Source organism: Adiantum capillus-veneris, chromosome 2 (assembly GCF_014529385.1).
Source record: "Adiantum capillus-veneris isolate H3 chromosome 2, ASM1452938v2, whole genome shotgun sequence".
Lineage (NCBI taxonomy): Eukaryota > Viridiplantae > Streptophyta > Polypodiopsida > Polypodiales > Pteridaceae > Adiantum > Adiantum capillus-veneris.
The window spans coordinates 127,831,227-127,848,105 of record NC_140932.1 but is presented as its reverse complement, the minus strand read 5'-3'; the positions used below and the strand labels follow the sequence as shown (position 1 = coordinate 127,848,105).

At 43.2% G+C, this 16,879-nt stretch overlaps 1 protein-coding gene across 1 annotated transcript; it reads right to left on the bottom strand.

Moving 5' to 3' along the window:
* Positions 1 to 2,796: 2,796 nt before the first annotated feature.
* Positions 2,797 to 16,652, bottom strand: LOC147463593 (uncharacterized). Its single transcript, XM_086489711.1, has 6 exons — positions 16,125 to 16,652; positions 15,988 to 16,049; positions 15,692 to 15,908; positions 15,530 to 15,601; positions 15,291 to 15,395; positions 2,797 to 3,594 (listed from the first exon to the last, which is right to left on the bottom strand). The coding sequence occupies exons 1-6, from the start codon at positions 16,437 to 16,439 to the stop codon at positions 3,412 to 3,414; spliced, it is 954 nt and encodes a 317-aa protein (XP_086345837.1). The 5' UTR covers positions 16,440 to 16,652; the 3' UTR covers positions 2,797 to 3,411.
* Positions 16,653 to 16,879: the final 227 nt, after the last annotated feature.

The window sequence follows — 16,879 nt, the reverse complement described above, 5'->3', positions numbered from 1 at the left end:
GAACATGGAAAATTAGGTTTTTCAAGACTGGCCTATGCTTTGGAGGTAAAAACTCAGGTAGCCCTGCACTCCTCGTTAGCACCCAGATTGTCAGATACTTCTTCTTTAATAATGTATGGCAAACAAGGAACCGTCGTGTTTTTTAAGGTGGATGTGAGGTGGCAAGCTTCGCAGAAATTATACAGGAAAGCAAAGTGCTAATATGGGCACTCGGGCACAAGCATCACTCGGAGGATTAGTCTAGGACTACTTGTGCCTTGTTGTCAGCAGACGGAATACCCGGGACGGGGGCAAACCTAGGCCATCGGTAGGAGTGGCTACCCTAATAGCCGTTGTAACTATGATTCCTGGATGTTGTCGTGGCTTAACATGAGCATGTCAAAACCTTGTAATTTTTTCGGCTGCTCAATATAATTCACTCACAATTGTGAGTTTTGCTATTAAAACAAAAAAAAACAAACAAAAAAGATGACCTCAAGCTATCTCTCTTACGCTGTTTTTTTAAAAATGTTGCCTTTTAGCTTTTAAAAATTATTGTGTTGTAGTAGCCTTAAATTGCATTATCAAAAATCTTGCCCATATTACATACTTTTGTTATACAAGTATGTAAGGAGACAAAAGGCTCAAGAGAGATGGCCAAGAAGGCCACAACAATATTTGATGCCAATTTTGGAGCCTAACAGACTAATTGCAAAGATTATGGTGGATGAGGATTGAAAATTATCAATATCCTCTTCCTTGTAATAGAAAGCCTAGGGAGATGGTGAAAATGGGATGGCTATAGCACTTCCTCTTTTCAAGTTTCATTTATGCTAATTTCTTGTAAATTCTCAATTTTACGAGAAGTATCCACCCCATGATTCTAGGCAAGTATATTGGCCACATTGAATCAAGGTTCTTTCTTATCATTTCCTTACCCTATACTTTGAGGCAAGAAGAAATCACAAGAGGTTGAGCTCCATTCCCTCTTCCCCATTCCCAAGAAGCTTTGTACTCATCTTCTTCTCAAGCCTTCCATCCTTGTAGAAGATCGTAGTGCAAAGCGTGTTCTTCACCTTTGTCTATACTCTCTCTATTCTCTACTTATCATGATGCATACAAGATTATTGACTAAATGCTTCGTGTATGTATGCTTAATGGCTAAACAAGTTCTTTCTTGATGTTTCTTGGTTTATAAACCTTGTGTGTAGGAATGTTGCATTGTAGGAGGGTTAAAGCTTTCCATAGTTTTCAGCATTGCATTAAGGGATTGAGTGGATTGCAAAAGATGTGAAGAATGGGGCAATAGAGCATGTAGAGCACATTGAGAGGGAAGACACTATCTTACCCCTTTTTCCATGTAGGACTTTCCATAGGTAGCTTTGCCTACTAGACTTAGATTAACATATTAGGAATCCTTGTGCTTATGCTATCTTATATGGGTGGCACATCGCCATTTTCTTTCCATTATCAATGAAGGTGCCTACATGCTACATGCCTAGAAGCTAGGTGGTTTGGGGCAAGGACATCTCTCAACATCGATGGTTTAACATTAGCCATGTGTGATGCGGCATTGAGTGGAGATATGCTTCCATTCATGACTAATTTCCCAAAAGGGTAGCTAGATTAGAGTAGAGAATAAGTAGTAGTGAGAGGGGTGTGTAAGTATAGCAACACACACCCACATACTTCATTCTCTTAATTTCTTCTTAATTGATAGTATTCTACTTAACATTGCACGAATCAAAAACTCATTCCCGCTTGTGTGTGTATGTGTGCCTGTGCCGATGTGCTTCAAGAATTTCACAATTATATAGATTGTGTGTGTGTGTGTGTGTGTGTGTGTCCATGTGCTGCAAGAATTTCGCATCTATGTAAATAGGTGTGTAAATTAGGTCTAATTCAGTGTTTCGGTCTTGTTTTTGCAACTTGCAAGTGGGATGTTTTTCCTTCCGGGGCCCAATTACCAAAATGGAAATTCACATATCTATTTCTAGATTTTTTGTTGAGAAATTCAATCCTGTGTTCCACATATTAACAGTTTGCACTAATGTGCAAACAATTCATCCATGCACAAGTGGTTCACAAGGCAATGCATTGATTGCTAAACTATCAATCCAGCAATTTGAGTTTTCATCAACTTGGCAAAGGTGTCATTGTACGTGCATGGCCTTAGCATTCTTGGCTTGGCATCCTCATTGAAAGATAGTATTTTTTGCAAATTACAAGATAAACACAATACCCCTTATTGGACCAGGTAAAGGTTTGTTTGTGACAAAGATCAGAAGCGTTTCTCAGGTGCAAAGTGAGAATCAGCTTGAATATACCCAGACCTATCGGGCAAGGGGAAGTTGGAAATCTTCAAATCCAAAGACAATTTGGGCCGTAGATCATGCCTTGATTGCACAATCTAGTGAGTTTATGCATGTGATTTCGAAGGCCAATTGTTAAAATATGAGAAATCAACTATTAAAAGAAATTGTTTCTCTTGATAACCGCATCATGAAGATATTTTTGCATCATATCCTTCAACATTTCTCCTCTAGTCTGAACGGCTCCATCCATCCATTTGAGCAAAAGACTTTCTGATAATATTAATATACTAACCCTAAAGCACCAAAGTCTGGCAATGTGGCAAGACAAGTTTGTGCTCCAGTCCTTGGAGCTCAAGAGGACAATACAGCTCATGTCCTCTCTCAAAAATGATGATAGTCCTGGGTGACTCCCCATGGCGTAAAAAATCCATGGTGAAAGCTTCCTTTCCTCCTGAGCATTCCACATTAAAATCTTGCATGAAAATGTGTTATAATGTTTGGATCCATCAATCTGTCGATGCAAATAATATTCTAACTTCGTGGCATCAAAGCCTTGCATTGTGCTTTAAATGCTATAAGCCATATACCAAGATGAATCTAGGATATGCCCCAACTCACCTTTAAAGGTATAGATGAATGGTAGTCATCCACAAGTCAATATAACCATCTTACATATTTAAGTTCTACAAGCCAACCCATGTTTGCCCTTGGAGCTCAAGAGGACCACCGCTATGTCGCCTATTAAACCAGAAATGATGATAGTCCCCAACAGAATATTAAAATTTATGTTTGGATGTTCCTTCTCGAACTCAAACTTCAGATGCCACTGGGAATCAAGCTCGCATCTATGGACCATCTGAATCACCTTAACTGCAAACTTAAAATCCCCTAGCATCAAGCTTCACTTTTAGGAAGCTAATTTTCGTTTTTCACCTTTTCAGGGGCGCCCCCCACAAACTCCTCCACATGACGAGTCAGAAAGGCTCATTTTTGCATTTGACATAAAACAGGTCTTCTCTTGTTGCTGATGCACTGTACAATTGAAGCACTCAGGTCTCATGTATAGGTAGGTAACAAGCGAGCCCAGATGTACAAAAATTACAGTTAACTTGGTAGGTTACTTGGATGAAGACTTCAGCTTCAGAAAACTTTCCATACGTTCAACCATTATCGGAGGCCAGCGCCTGATTCTGCGAAGCCAATCTGGGTCCCTGTACAAAGAACAGCTGTCAAATACTTGGCCCGGATTGATGCTGTTGCATGTAAAGTTCCACTGGTCCTCAGCAGCTTGCTCCAGGCCCTGTAGCAACACGGTACTTTCAGTGCATGCATGTCTATTTTTGGCACGTTAGAGAACAAGGAGAAAGGATAAGTTTTAGAATCCTGATTTTTAGCTTGTAAATGGGTCTCTTCATTGAAGAATCTTACGACTTCCTTTCAGCTTTTTGTTTTTTTTTTTAATTTAATTTAATTTGTAAATGGTCCCTTCACACGACTTCCTTTCCAACTTTTTGTTTTTTTTTTTTTCAAGAAAAAGATCCTTCTATTAGTTAATGAAAGCTGCCCATAGTGCTACAACCACCTCTGCAAGAGAGGGCTACAACAAGCATGATGGGGAGACTCTCCCAATGAAAGAACAACAAAGATGCCAACGTGAGGCTTCACATTGTTTCAAATGACAAATGCAAGAAGGTACATAAAACATATTTACAGCACCTAGGAGAATCAAGCAGGAAAGTGGAGGTTTCAGACTTGTAAGAAAAATTGTTGATAGGTCATACGCATTGAAGAGTGATAGTGTAGAAAATGAAAAGCCTATTGACGTTGGCAAGTCAAAATTCATTGTAAGAAATTGCAATGTGTGAATGTCATTTTACATTCTATTTCTTTTGGAGATGTATATTCAAAACCAGTAGGTCGCAACAACAAGGAAAAAACTTCAATATCCATTCATACAACTTTACGTGAGAGGTACCGGCAATACAAAGTTCAAACACCTCGACCTCCGTAAGTCCATAGCCAGATGCTCCCTGTACCCCTCAGACTAGAAACATAGAGAATGGGCCTAAAGTTTTATCACCTAGCCAACCTATATATGGGCTCCACTTGTATATAGCCCCTTTCAACATAGCTCCTCTATCAGGCCTTGACCCTACAGAACGATAATCCTAACACTACTCCCCCGCAGAACACCTAAATGGTGCCAATTCCAAGGGCAAGTAGAAGATTGATTACAAAGCATGCCCGAAGACTACATTTGAGAATACCATACACAACTAGACACATGGGCAAAATAAAAAACTCGAAGGCCATGTAACACACTTGGACACTCCAAGTCAAGAATCTACCGCGACAGCAACAAATAACCACTTCAAAACAGTTCACAGTTCACAATTTATTCGACAGTGGCCCGGCAGAGTTCCGTGCCTAGAGTATTGGCCCCAAAGACTGGCGCCCCTTTCGGTATTTCTTTTTGTATTAATCTGCGTTCAAAATACAAGCGTGCGGGCAAGCGCTGAGCGCTCACACTCAGACTCTGCATCCAGATGCTTTGAGTTATGAGGCCCCTACCAGCTTATTTAAAGAGTGCAAGGGATGCCAAAAAGCAGAGCCCCAAAAGCTTCTTTTAAAAGCTGCCCATAAAAATTGCCTCTAAAACTAAAGAAACAAATTTAAAGCTCTTTCTCTCTCTCCAGCTTACGTAGATAAAGCAAAGCCCAAAAAAAACTGCCAGCGTAAGCTTTTCCCAGCACTAAACTTTTCCCAGCACAACTGCAGTGCTTTCCGTACGCTGTTGCCACGGCAGCCTTCAGCATGATTTTCGGGATCCGTACAGCCAGGACAGTGCCACGTCAGCATTTCGCGTACTCAGGGTGTGTGTCTAGTGGGCAGCCAGATGTGTGTACCCGCAACAGCCACGTCATCACTTTGTGACATACCCCCCTCTTGAAAGCATTGTGATTACGCCTGCAAAACAGACAGAAGCCATAAACTGCCTTAGCAGACATTGACTGTTAGTAGCTACGCACTAGGAACACACGTCTAGCACATGTACCAATCGACAGTCACATCACACGACATCACAAGACATCACAGGACATCACATGAGATTCAACTTTCATTCGGATCTTAGACTGATTTATCGGCGATGCAATTAGCAATCGTATCTAGATCCAGTCGGGACCTCATAGATGCCCGATTGACTAACCCCTATTGCAACCATGTCCATTCGAGATCATTTAGACCAAAATGCTGCAGTCATTTCGTCTATCAGTTCCTGCACTTAAAAACAAGTCAAGAACAAATCACTTTCATATTCAAGAATTCCATTTCATAAAGACATACAGTAGAATATTGTCAGCTCTCAGTATCCTTGAAGCTCAAAGAGACATCAATGACTCTAGTATGCTAAAATCAAGGCTCTATCACAAAGTGATGACCTGGCTGCCCTAACTAGGAAAACCCTACCCCTAACTGCATGGAACCCTAATGTGCAAGCTGCAGAGATGACACGTGGTGGCAGGCCGAAAACAGTGTTGACGTGGCAGCCCGCGATTTGCGGCGCATTTTGCGGAAATCAGTAATTGCGGCAATTTTCAGCTTTTGGACAGATTTTTGCATTGCTTCTGCTTTATTTTGCTCCACGCAATTGAGCAGGAGAGAGAGCTTCTATGCTTTATTTTTACTAAAAGAGAGAGAGAGAGAGAGAGAGAGAGAGAGAGAGAGAGAGAGAAGCCTCTCTACTTTATTTTGGCGAGAGAGAGAGAGAGAGAGAGAGAGAGAGAGAGAGAGAGCTTGTGGAAAAGCAAGAAATCTTCAAACTTTTGATTTTCAGCTTTTAGGGCAGTTTTTGGGGCTCTGCTTTTGGCATCCCTTGTAACCTTTAAATACGTGGGTTGGCCTCTCACAACTCAGAGCATCTGGACGTAGAGTCTGAGTGTGAGCGCCTGCCCGAACTCTTGTACTTTGAACTCAGATTCATACAAAAAGAAATACCGAAAGGGGCACCAGTCTTTGGGGCCAATATCTCTAGGCATGGAACTCCGCCGGGCCAGTGTTGAATCAACTGTGAACTGTGAACTGTTTTGAAGTGGTTATTTGGTGCTGTCGCGGTAGATTCTTGACTTGGAGTGTCCAAGTCTGTTACAGTGGACAGTCAATTAAATTTGACATGTTTTCGGGATATAGAGATGCTTCGAAGGCTTTGTCTTTTGTACAGCAGTTTGACATCGCTTTCGCGGGAGGACGTTACTCAGAGCACTCGGAGAGCTGCCTCTTACTTTAAGGGGAATGCTCGAACTTGGTGGTCCACGCTTCTATTAAGCAAGATTGCGCCAGTTAAATGGCTGAAATTCAAGAGGCTTTTATTTCTTCTTGGTTGACTCGAGAGTATGAACGTGATATACAACCATCTTCGGATGACCAAAAAAGACAGTTGACGCTTATTGCGCGAGATTTTGGAGCTCTTTTCTACCCGCCTCTCCATTTAAGAAGATCTCGTTCAAGGAGCGGATTGAGTGGTTTACCTTGGGTCTTCCTACAGAGATCCGAGATCACTGCTTAGAACAGAAGTCAGCTTCTATTCAGGAGTTGATGAGTCATGCGAAACGGGGTTCTGCCATCCACTCTGGCAATCTGACTACCCCGCTGATGAGATCATGACACAAAGAGCTAAACAGACTTCGACAAATGAAAGTAGAAAGAGAAAGAGCAACTCAGAAAAGAAAGATGCACGACCCAAGCTTACTCCTCAGGAGAGAGCTTGCTTCATCAGGGGAAGTGCTTTGGATGCAAGGAACCTGGACATATCTCCGCGAAGTGCCCTAAAAAGGCGCAGAAAGAACAGGACGACGAAAGGCCTGAGAGTTCGAGAGCAGCTAAGGAACGTGGAAGAAAAGGCAAGATGAAAACAGGACTGGTTCCAGATTGCGTGGGTACCGATCGCAGCACGTTGGGCGAGAGTACAAAACTTTGCCAAGCTTGGGGCAAAGTGAAAGACTAAGAGGCCCTGATCTTCTTTGATGGAGGAGCCAAGGCCAACTTCATTTCACCAGAATTGGCGGCGCGGCTTGAGATCACTCCTGATCGGATGGGACCACTTGCGGAGGCAGTTCTAGCGGCACCCGACAGGGACGTAGCCATTACACCTGTCATTGGCAAACTTCGGTTGCATTGTCAGGGGTATTTGGGGCATGAGGACTTTAACATAATGCCTTTGGAAGGTTGTGATGTTCTCTTGGGAATTCCCTGGTACCACAAGAACAACGCCATGGTCGACTATCGAGCGAGGAAAGCGACATTGACTACAGAAAGGGCAGAACCATTGTACTTGACATTAAACTGAAGGGCAAGTTTAACCCTATTGTATCGGCTTCGGCCATTTCTAAATTAATGAAATCCACTCTGTTTGTTTACTCGATCTTTATGAAAGAGTTGAGTGATGAGGATAGGACAAATATGTCTAAACTTGATAAAGAATGCCAAGATTTTCTCCACTCTCATGCCGATTGCTTCTCAAAGGGCCTGCCAGGCGAGTTACCACCTGCTCGTCCTGAAGGTCATACCATTGATCTAATACTTGGAAGCACACCACCGAACCGGCCACCTTACCGTGTGAGCCGAGCACAAAATGAAGAGATTATGAACCAAGTGAAAGACCTCTTGGAAAAGGGTCTTGTCCAGCCTAGTACTTCACCGTATTGCTCTCCCGTGTTGTTGGTTTTGAAGAAAGACGAATCTTGGAGAATGTCCATCGATTATAGAGCTCTCAACAAAATCACCATCAAGAACAGATTTCCAATTCCTAGGATCGATGATATACTCGACAGATTACAGGGATCCTCGTGTTTTAGCAGGATTGATTTGAAGAGTGGATATCATCATATCAGAATCGCGCCGGGAGATGTCTACAAGACAGCCTTTCGACCCACTTTTGGGTTATTTGAGTTTTTGGTGATGCCTTTTGGTTTAGCCAATGCTCCTGCGACATTTAATCGGATGATGGACAGGATTTTTCGAGAGTACAGGCTATCTGTTGGCACTTTCTTTGACGATATCATTGTTTTCTCCAAGAATGAGGCAGAACACAGAGATCATCTGCTTCAGGGCTTTCAGGCATTACGAGATCACAAGTTAGTGATTTATGCGAAGAAAAGTGAATTTTTCCTACCAGAGATACACTTTTTGGGACACATTGTCTCAACAGCAGCAGGAGTGCAAATGGATCCGGCCAAGATAGAGATTATCCGTGATTGGCCTGATTTGAAGAATGTCCATGAAGTTAGAAGCTTCTTGGGATTGTGTTCGTACTACAGGCGGTTCATCCGAAAGTTTGCAGAGGTTGCTTCCCCTTCGCATATCTTGACACAAAAAGGAGTCCCTTTCTTATGGGGACCCACAGAGGTGACTGCCTTTCAGACTTTGAAAGAGAAATTGACTTCGGGACTTGCAGAAGTCATTTGAAGTATATTGTGATGCTTGTAGTCGTAGTCTAAGTGCGGTCTTAATGCAAGAAGGCGATGTCATTGCTTACGAGAGCCGATTGTTCTCAAGGCCGGAATTGACAGCAAAGATTTATGAGAGAGAGCTTTTGGCGGTTATCCATGCTCTTACTCAGTGGCAGCATTACCTACTCGGAGCGGATTTTACTGTCTTTACAGACCATCAAAGTTTGCACTACTTCTTGTCACGGAAGCAGCTATCGGAAAAGCAAATGCTGTGGGCGAACATCTTGTCACAGTTTTACTTCCAGATTGTCCATGTTCAGGGACAGAAGAATGTGGTGGCAGTTGCTTTGTCTTGGAAGCCGTTGGTTCTGGCTATTTCCGCGATACATCATAGGAGCTTCGAGGATATGGTCGACCAGTATGCCACAGATACAGATTTTGCAGACGTTTTCACACGGATACGGGATGGGGAGACAATAGCGGGATATTCCATTCGGGATGGCTACTTGATGAGGAAAACCATGTTGTGCGTTACACAGCCGTTGAGGGAAAGGTTATGACTGAATGCCACTGTCCACCTTTTACGGGTCACCGCGGCATTGCTACCACCATGAAAGGGGTGGAGAGATACTTCTTTTGGCCGAGACTCAAAAAGGATGTGGAAGAGTTTGTGCGCAGTTGCTTGGTATGCCAGAAGGTCAAGTTTGACAGGCATAAAGCACGAGGATTGTTACAACCTTTGCCCATATCACAAAGTGATAACGTGGCATGGCCTATAGGACAGAGCCCGGACAGAAGACGGCCTAAACCCTAGAAGCAGTAGAAAAAGCAAACATTCTCACCAACTTACAGATCCTCACCTAGTGGGGCAACATATTTGAAAGGTTTTTACCAATTTATAGGACCCCATCCGATGGGGACCACGTGACTAAAGACATTTAAAATAAAGCAAGGCACACATACAAAAGACTAGCATAAAAACTGTTGGTAGTTGCTATACGGACAGACCAAAAATCATGTTGACATGCTGAAGTGGAAAACTGTCACAAACTGCTGACGAGTCAAGTCACTGAAGAACGGAGTCAATCTTCAGATCCCGACCGAGGGGCCTAAACCCTAAGTGAAGAAGCAGATGCTGTATAAGAAGTTTTATCAACTTGCAAAGTCTTGTCGAGAGGCCTATTTTTAAAGCGAAGTTCCCGCTAACTTATGGGACCCCATTCGATGGGGCCCAAGTAACCCAAAGACATTAAAATAAAGCAAGACCAACACTCAATACATAGAGATTTGCGTAGCAATTGATGACGTGGTAGCAGTACGGATTTCCGCAAAACACGCTGTCTGTTTTTGGGCGCCAGCTTTTGAGTGCTTTTGAGATTCAAGCTTTTCATGTAAACTGCTTTTCAAGGCCAAGGGCCTTTAAATATGTGCAAAGGGCTCGTTCTCTAGCATACTTCAGTGTGAAGGTGCAGGGATTGGAGTATCGGCATTGTTCTCAGTTGAAGCAATATAAAGAAATACCGAAAGGGGCGCCAAGATTTGGGGCCAACACTCTCTGGGTTGAAATTACGCCACTCCATGTCCCGTCTTCTCTCTGTTTTTTTTCAGTTCAGTTGTTATTGAAGTGCTAAAAGTCTGTTCAGTCTGTTCTTTTCTATCAGCACGCGGTCCCCGTCTTGTGACACAAACTGTACAAACAATTCTGCATTTTCTGTGAGGAGGTGCTAACGTAGCAAGTGTACGAATTCCCACGTTCTACGCTGCTGTCCGCCTAGCGCTAGCTTTTGGGTCCCAAATGTTTTTAGAACTATGGCTTTTCATGCAAGTGCTTTTGGCCAAGGGCCTTTAAAAGGGTGCCAAGGTCTCCTCTGCCCATCGATTAGCTTGGGAGCATTGCAAAGAGAGAGGACCCTCGAACCTTGTACTTGTGGAAGCAGAACAATAAAGAAATACCGCGAAGGGGCGCCGGTTTTTGGGGCCAGTACCTCTATGCACGAAACTCCGTCGTGCAGTGTTGTTTCTTTCTCTCAGTTTTGTCAGTTCTTTCAGTTTCTCTTGCATGTGTTATATTACATCTTTTCCTGAAGTGTCCAAGTCTATTACAGTGGTATCAAAGCTCAGAAGATTCTTCTTCTATGAAGCATCCGATCCCTTTACATGCAGCACACATGGATTCAATCGAGGAATCCTGCCACAGGGAAACTATTGCACACGACCATTTGGTTACAGAAGAAAACATCAGGGATTCCAACGGGCATCGACCTCCTTCCAACGAGTCAAGAGAAGAGTATGGTCGGTCTCCACCCACAACTTATGAAAGAATGGAGATGTAGCGTCAACACCAGGTCGACAACTGTGCTCGGCAGATGCTACGTTTGGATAAGAACTTCTCGTCCTGAGAGCTCAGATTTCGGATAAGGACTTCTCGTCCTGAGAGCTCAGATTTTGACGAGGCGATGTACGCGACCAAGAGAAAGTATCGATACTGAGCCAACAAGTACGACCACCTTGAGGATAAGGGCAAGAACACCAAGGATTTCAAGGAGGGTGGGCAGGCTTTAGAGTTTGATAAATTTTCACCCTTTAAGGATACCCACAAACCCCTTTCTTTTATCCAGTAGTTTGACATCGCTTTTTCGAGAGGGTGTTACTCAGAGCACTCCAAGGTACAAAGAGCGGCGTCATGTCTCAAAGGGAATGCCCATACATGGTGGTCTACCCTACTATTACGCAAGGATGCACCAACAAAGTAGTTGTAGTTCAAGCGAGTTTTCACCTCTTCATGGCTCACTCAAGAATACAAACAAGATGTAATCATCGCTTGGAACCATCTGAGGATGACCAAGAAAGACACTGGATGTTTACTGTCAGAGATTTTGGGATACTTTTCTACCTGTCATAGGCAAACTTCGGTTGCATTGTCAGGGGTATCTAGGGCACGAGGACTTCTACATCATGCCTTTGAAAGGATGTGACGTTGTAACAAACTTGGGCACCCCAAGTCGAGAATCTGGAACGACACACGAGAATTACTTTAAAATACTTCACACTTAATCACAGTTCAATTGAGTCAACACGACCCAACGTAGTTCCGTGCCCATAGAGATTGGTCCCAAAGACTCGCGCCCCTTTCGGTATTTATTTTTATATTAATGCTTGAGTAAAGTTACAATGCCCGCGGGTCCTCTTTGCTTTGTAGCTCGTCAGCCAAACTGAGCTAGAGAGTGGCCATGGGATTCAATTTAAAGGCCTTGAGGGCTCTGAAAAGCAGTTACATGAAAAGCCTCTAACTCAAAAAGCTTCAAGCCCAACAGCTGCGAGGGAAAAACGTGGGCGTCCGTACACTGCCACGACAGCTTTTGTCAGAGCAAAAGCGGGTTACGTACCGCCTTTCACGTCAACATGTCAACGCAAATTGCGGTGTCCGTACAGCCTGCACCATCCTTTTTTTAATGCCTAGTGTCCCTTGGGGCCCTGTCGACAGGTGCCTATAAGTTGGAAGTTCAAACTTATAGCATACCACGTCATCATTTTGTGACATACACCCTCTTGAAAGAATTGTAATTGTCCTCATTTATGCTTTGCAAAAACAAACATAAGCGATAAACCAATTCAGTAGACACCGACTCTTAAGTACCGACGCGCTAGACGACACAAATCTAGTACTTGCACAAAGACGACTCAGTCAGTGCACATTTAGATCAAATCACATAAAATTCCATCCAAATCTAAGACCATTATTCTTGGCAACGTATTTAGCAATCGCATCTCGATCCACATCGGACCTCACTGATGTCAGATTAACTAATTCTTATTGCAATCATGTTTCTAGAATCTCAAGACCGAAATGTTACAGTCATTTCGTTAATCATTCCATCTTTCAATCCGGCACTCAAACAAAATCACATGGGAGAGTACACATCAATCAGATTGAATTCCCATTTTCAAGTTTCTTATTCATAAAGTCATACAGTAGAATTCTGTCAGAATAGCAGGATCCTTGAAATCCAAAGGATAATCAGTGACTTTATTCCATCTAGGTAATCTGTGACAAAGGAGCGGAGTAACTCCCCTCTTGTGCAGTCCCGTCTACATCTGATTCAACCCTTCTGATCTGCGTGATCTCTCGGAATAGACGCAGCTAAACCGAAAGCCTCAAGGCAAAGTTCCAATATCTGAGGAGTATCTGCTAGGTCCTCCTCCTCCATCCACTTCGCATCCAATGCCGGATAGTTCTTGAATTTCACTAAGAACCGCTGAATGACTTTACCTTTCACTTTCCTTTCTTTGTGAGCTAGTATCTGTTCTACAGCGAGTATCTCCTCGCTCTCTTCCACTGAATCTGAAAAGGGCCATAATACCTCATGCTGAGCTAGTATCTTCTTAAATCTGAAAAGGGCCATAATACCCCATGCTGAGCTTTGGAAAAAGCCGCTTCTTTCGGTCTTGAGAATCTATGGACATGATCCCAATAAGAATTGGTTAATCCCACATCAATGAGGTCCAGTGTGGATCTAGATGCGATTGCTAAACACATTGCCAGGAATCATGGTCCTAGATCTGGATGGGTTTTTATGTGATATGATTTGAATGTGATGTGAATGTTCACTGATTGTCGTCTTTGTGCAAGTGCTAGATTTGTATCGTCTAGTGCGTCGATACTTAGAGTTGATGTCTACTGAACTGGTTTATGGCTTATGTATGTTTGTGCAGGTATAATCGAGGGCGATTACAATTCTTTCAAGAGGGGAGTATGTCACAAAATAATGACGTGGCATGTCCGCCCAGAATTTGATAAGAATCTGAAGTTATAAGTTGTTCTAACTTATAGGGTCCCGTCAATGGGGCCCTTGGGACACTCGATAATAAAAAGGAAGAGAGAATCACGTAGAAGATGCTGATGCGGCAGTTGTACGGGCACTCCACGTTTTGCGAGCTGATGACGTGGCAGCTATACGGAATTCCGCGACTTGCGCTGCCAACTTTTGGCGCCAATTTTTGGACTGAGCTTTTGAACTCGTTGCTTTTGGGGCTCTGCTTTTGGCATCCCTTGTATTGTTTAAAAGAGGCCTTGGAGCCTCACTCTGGAGGGCATATGGACCCACAGTCCGAAAGCAAAGGTCCCTCGGCCCTTGGGAGATGTACTTTGCAATGATTAATGATAAAGAAATAAATAAAGGGGCGCCAGACTTTGGGGCCAATACCTCTGGCACGGAACTACGCTGGCGCTCTCTCTCTCTCTCTCTCTCTCTCTCTCTCTCTCTCTCTCTCTATATATATATATATATATATATATCTATATATATATATATATATATATATATATATATATATATATATATATATATATATTATAAAGTTCAATGAAGTGAAGTGCGCACGTGACACTCTGATACCAAAATACGCACACAAGGACAAAGGGGCAAGCGGAATGTATGTATTATAGAAAACAAGCTAGTAAATACAAAGAGTGTGCAGTGGATCGCTATAGTGATGTACATAAGAGGAATGGCTTAACTTGAGAGTGAAGCTTTGTACAAAGGATAGGCTAAGCTTATGCTTACATAGAGAGATTACCATAAAGGCAATCTACTACAAGTATTTTTGGAGACAGCTTTTGGGACACCCCCACACCCACACCAAACTCCATGGGATGCCCAGCTTTAGAGAAGTTTGTGCTTTTGCTAACATGCTTTTGGGGGTTTAGAGTTTTTTGGCTGAGGTTTCTCAACCATTTTTTGTAGACCTAGGACCTACATAAGAGTTTCCCCTAGGGCAGTTGTAGCTCTGAAATCTGGGAGCCCCCAAATTGGTAAACTCGGAGAGAGACTAAGCACTTGAGAGCCGTGCACATCTTGTATACCATACTCAAGCATAACCACCCATGTGGGTGAGAGCTATACCGACACTCTGTGCCGAAGTTCCAATACAAAACAGGGTAGCTAGGTACGTTATGTACGTGTATGAGGTGTGTTTTCACATGCTCAAACAAGGTACACAAAGTATTTATCTTTTTAAAAAAACCTTATTTTATTTCTAGCATTGTTGATCAAAGACAGAAGTTCCTATTTTAAACTACATACATATAAAATATATTTCAAGTGAGGCTACAATGAAGCTATCAAACCATAAAAAGAAAGTTGAAAGCAAGGAGTATGCTCTAGTGTCACGCCTTTTATAATTCTAATCAATGTCATGTGTGAGACGAACCGCAAAAAGACAACATATGGCACATATTGTATGTGTGCTATGGAGGCAAGGGGTTAGGTACGCGGATGTACGCACCCATGGTACAAAAGAAGGGGTGTCCAATTTCAGGCCCCTGCTTCTCCATCAAGTGGAGGTCTTGCCACCTTGATTGTGCAAGTGTCTTAAGTTTCCCATGCCATAGACCACTTATCAACAATAGCAAGCATAACTGAGTCACAAACCAGACATATTCATCTAACCCTCTGTTCAAGCAAAAAAAGCCGATGTTTATGCAAATACAAAACAAGACAATAAACCAAAGGTAGATATTTAAGCAGCAGTCTTTACAACAATGACAAACCTGTGACCAATATAAAGCAGCAACTGCTGCACGCATGTCAATACTTGCAGGTGCTCTTCTTGCAACTCCCATAAGCTCTTTCATTCCTTTCACCTCATCTCCAAGCTTTGGACCAGAAAGAAGGCAGCCAATCAGTTTGAAAGAATTCAAATATGCTGGAATTTTTATGTAGCCTTGCACAATAAAAGCATATAGCTTGACAGTGAAGTGTATCTATTACATGGAAAGTTGAAAGGAACCTGTATGCGCATAAGAGCGGCATTGCCAGCTGCATAAATGGCTCCATCCAGCTCTTTTGCTTGCTGAAATCCCTGAAGGATGGCCGTACACAGACTCTCTGAATGATCAAACAACATTGACACATCGAACAAAGAAAACTAAAAATGAAGCATTGACTGTACCTGGACACTTAACAAGTAGTCTTGAAGAGCTTCCTGATACTTGCCTAGCGACGCAAAAGCATTGCCTCTGCTGTTAGCAACGTAGGGCTCCAAAGATCCTGTTGAAATCTGAGCTTGCTCAAGAGCTGTTGTATAATCTTGAATGGCGTTTCCCCATTGCGCAAGCCCCTCATATGCTAGGGCTCGACCAGAGTACGCTTTGAAATTCTTGGGATTTCTGCAGAAAAGGATGATAATCCTCAGCAATATGTGGACTTGGCAACATCATCTTGGGCTTCAAAACACGATGCACTCACCGGCTCACCACTTCAGTGAAGTCAGAGACAGCATCTTTGAAACGTTTGGCATCGATACGAACCTGGCAAAAGAGAAGCTTGAAAATGGACATAAACACACAGGCACCCTTGCACAAACACATACACACAGAGCTAACCTGACCTCGCGCCTCCAGCCATTCTGTGTGTTCTGGATCGAGTGCAACAATTGTATCAAAAATGTTGCAGGCCTCTTCCAAGCTTGCTCGTGGACGCGGTTCGTTGGGATCGAGAGCTCTGCCCCACGCTTCCGATGCACGCAGCAACAGAGGCTCAATTTTGCGCAATGTCTGGTCTGGATCGACCGCAAAGCTCGTCGAAGAAAATAGAACTCCAAAGCTGCCCAACAGGGCAGAGCGCCTGCTGGCGAGCGGCAACCCCGCCCTCTTGCTCAGCAGAATTGGCAGCAGGAGGTTAGCAGAAGCCAGGGCCATCACTCTTTAACATGGAGCTAGATGTCTGGACAACTGACCAATACATGGAGCAAGACCATTCCTCCAGATTTGGAGGCCAATGGATGCACAGCAGATGGCACGGGACCAGATGTAGACGAAATAGAACCACAATTTTGGAGGCGATCTATGGTTGAAATCGGCGGTGATGTTCACAAACGTTGATCTTGAATGTGAACTTGATGGCGCAAACGTTGGCGAACATGAACTCTTTGTGAGCTTGCATGTGAACGATGTAAAGTCACCAAGCTATGCGCATTGCATTTTGGCAGTGTGAATTGAATATGAACTCAACATAAACGTGAAGTGAACTTGGTGTGAACTAAGATCGCGGGCTTGTCGAGACTACTCAATACAATGCTACCATTTCCCTTGCATAACTAAACATGTGTACCAGCGTAGTGATAAGACATCCACCTTGT

Coding starts and splice junctions, on each gene's coding strand:
- LOC147463593 (XM_086489711.1), bottom strand. CDS start 16,439: ATGGCCCTGGCTTCTGCTAACCTCCTGCTGCCAATTCTGCTGAGCAAG. Junction 16,050..16,124: donor GGCTGGAGGCGCGAGGTCAG/GTTAGCTCTGTG, acceptor CTCTTTTGCCAG/GTTCGTATCGATGCCAAACG. Junction 15,396..15,529: donor CCGCTCTTATGCGCATACAG/GTTCCTTTCAAC, acceptor TCTGGTCCAAAG/CTTGGAGATGAGGTGAAAGG.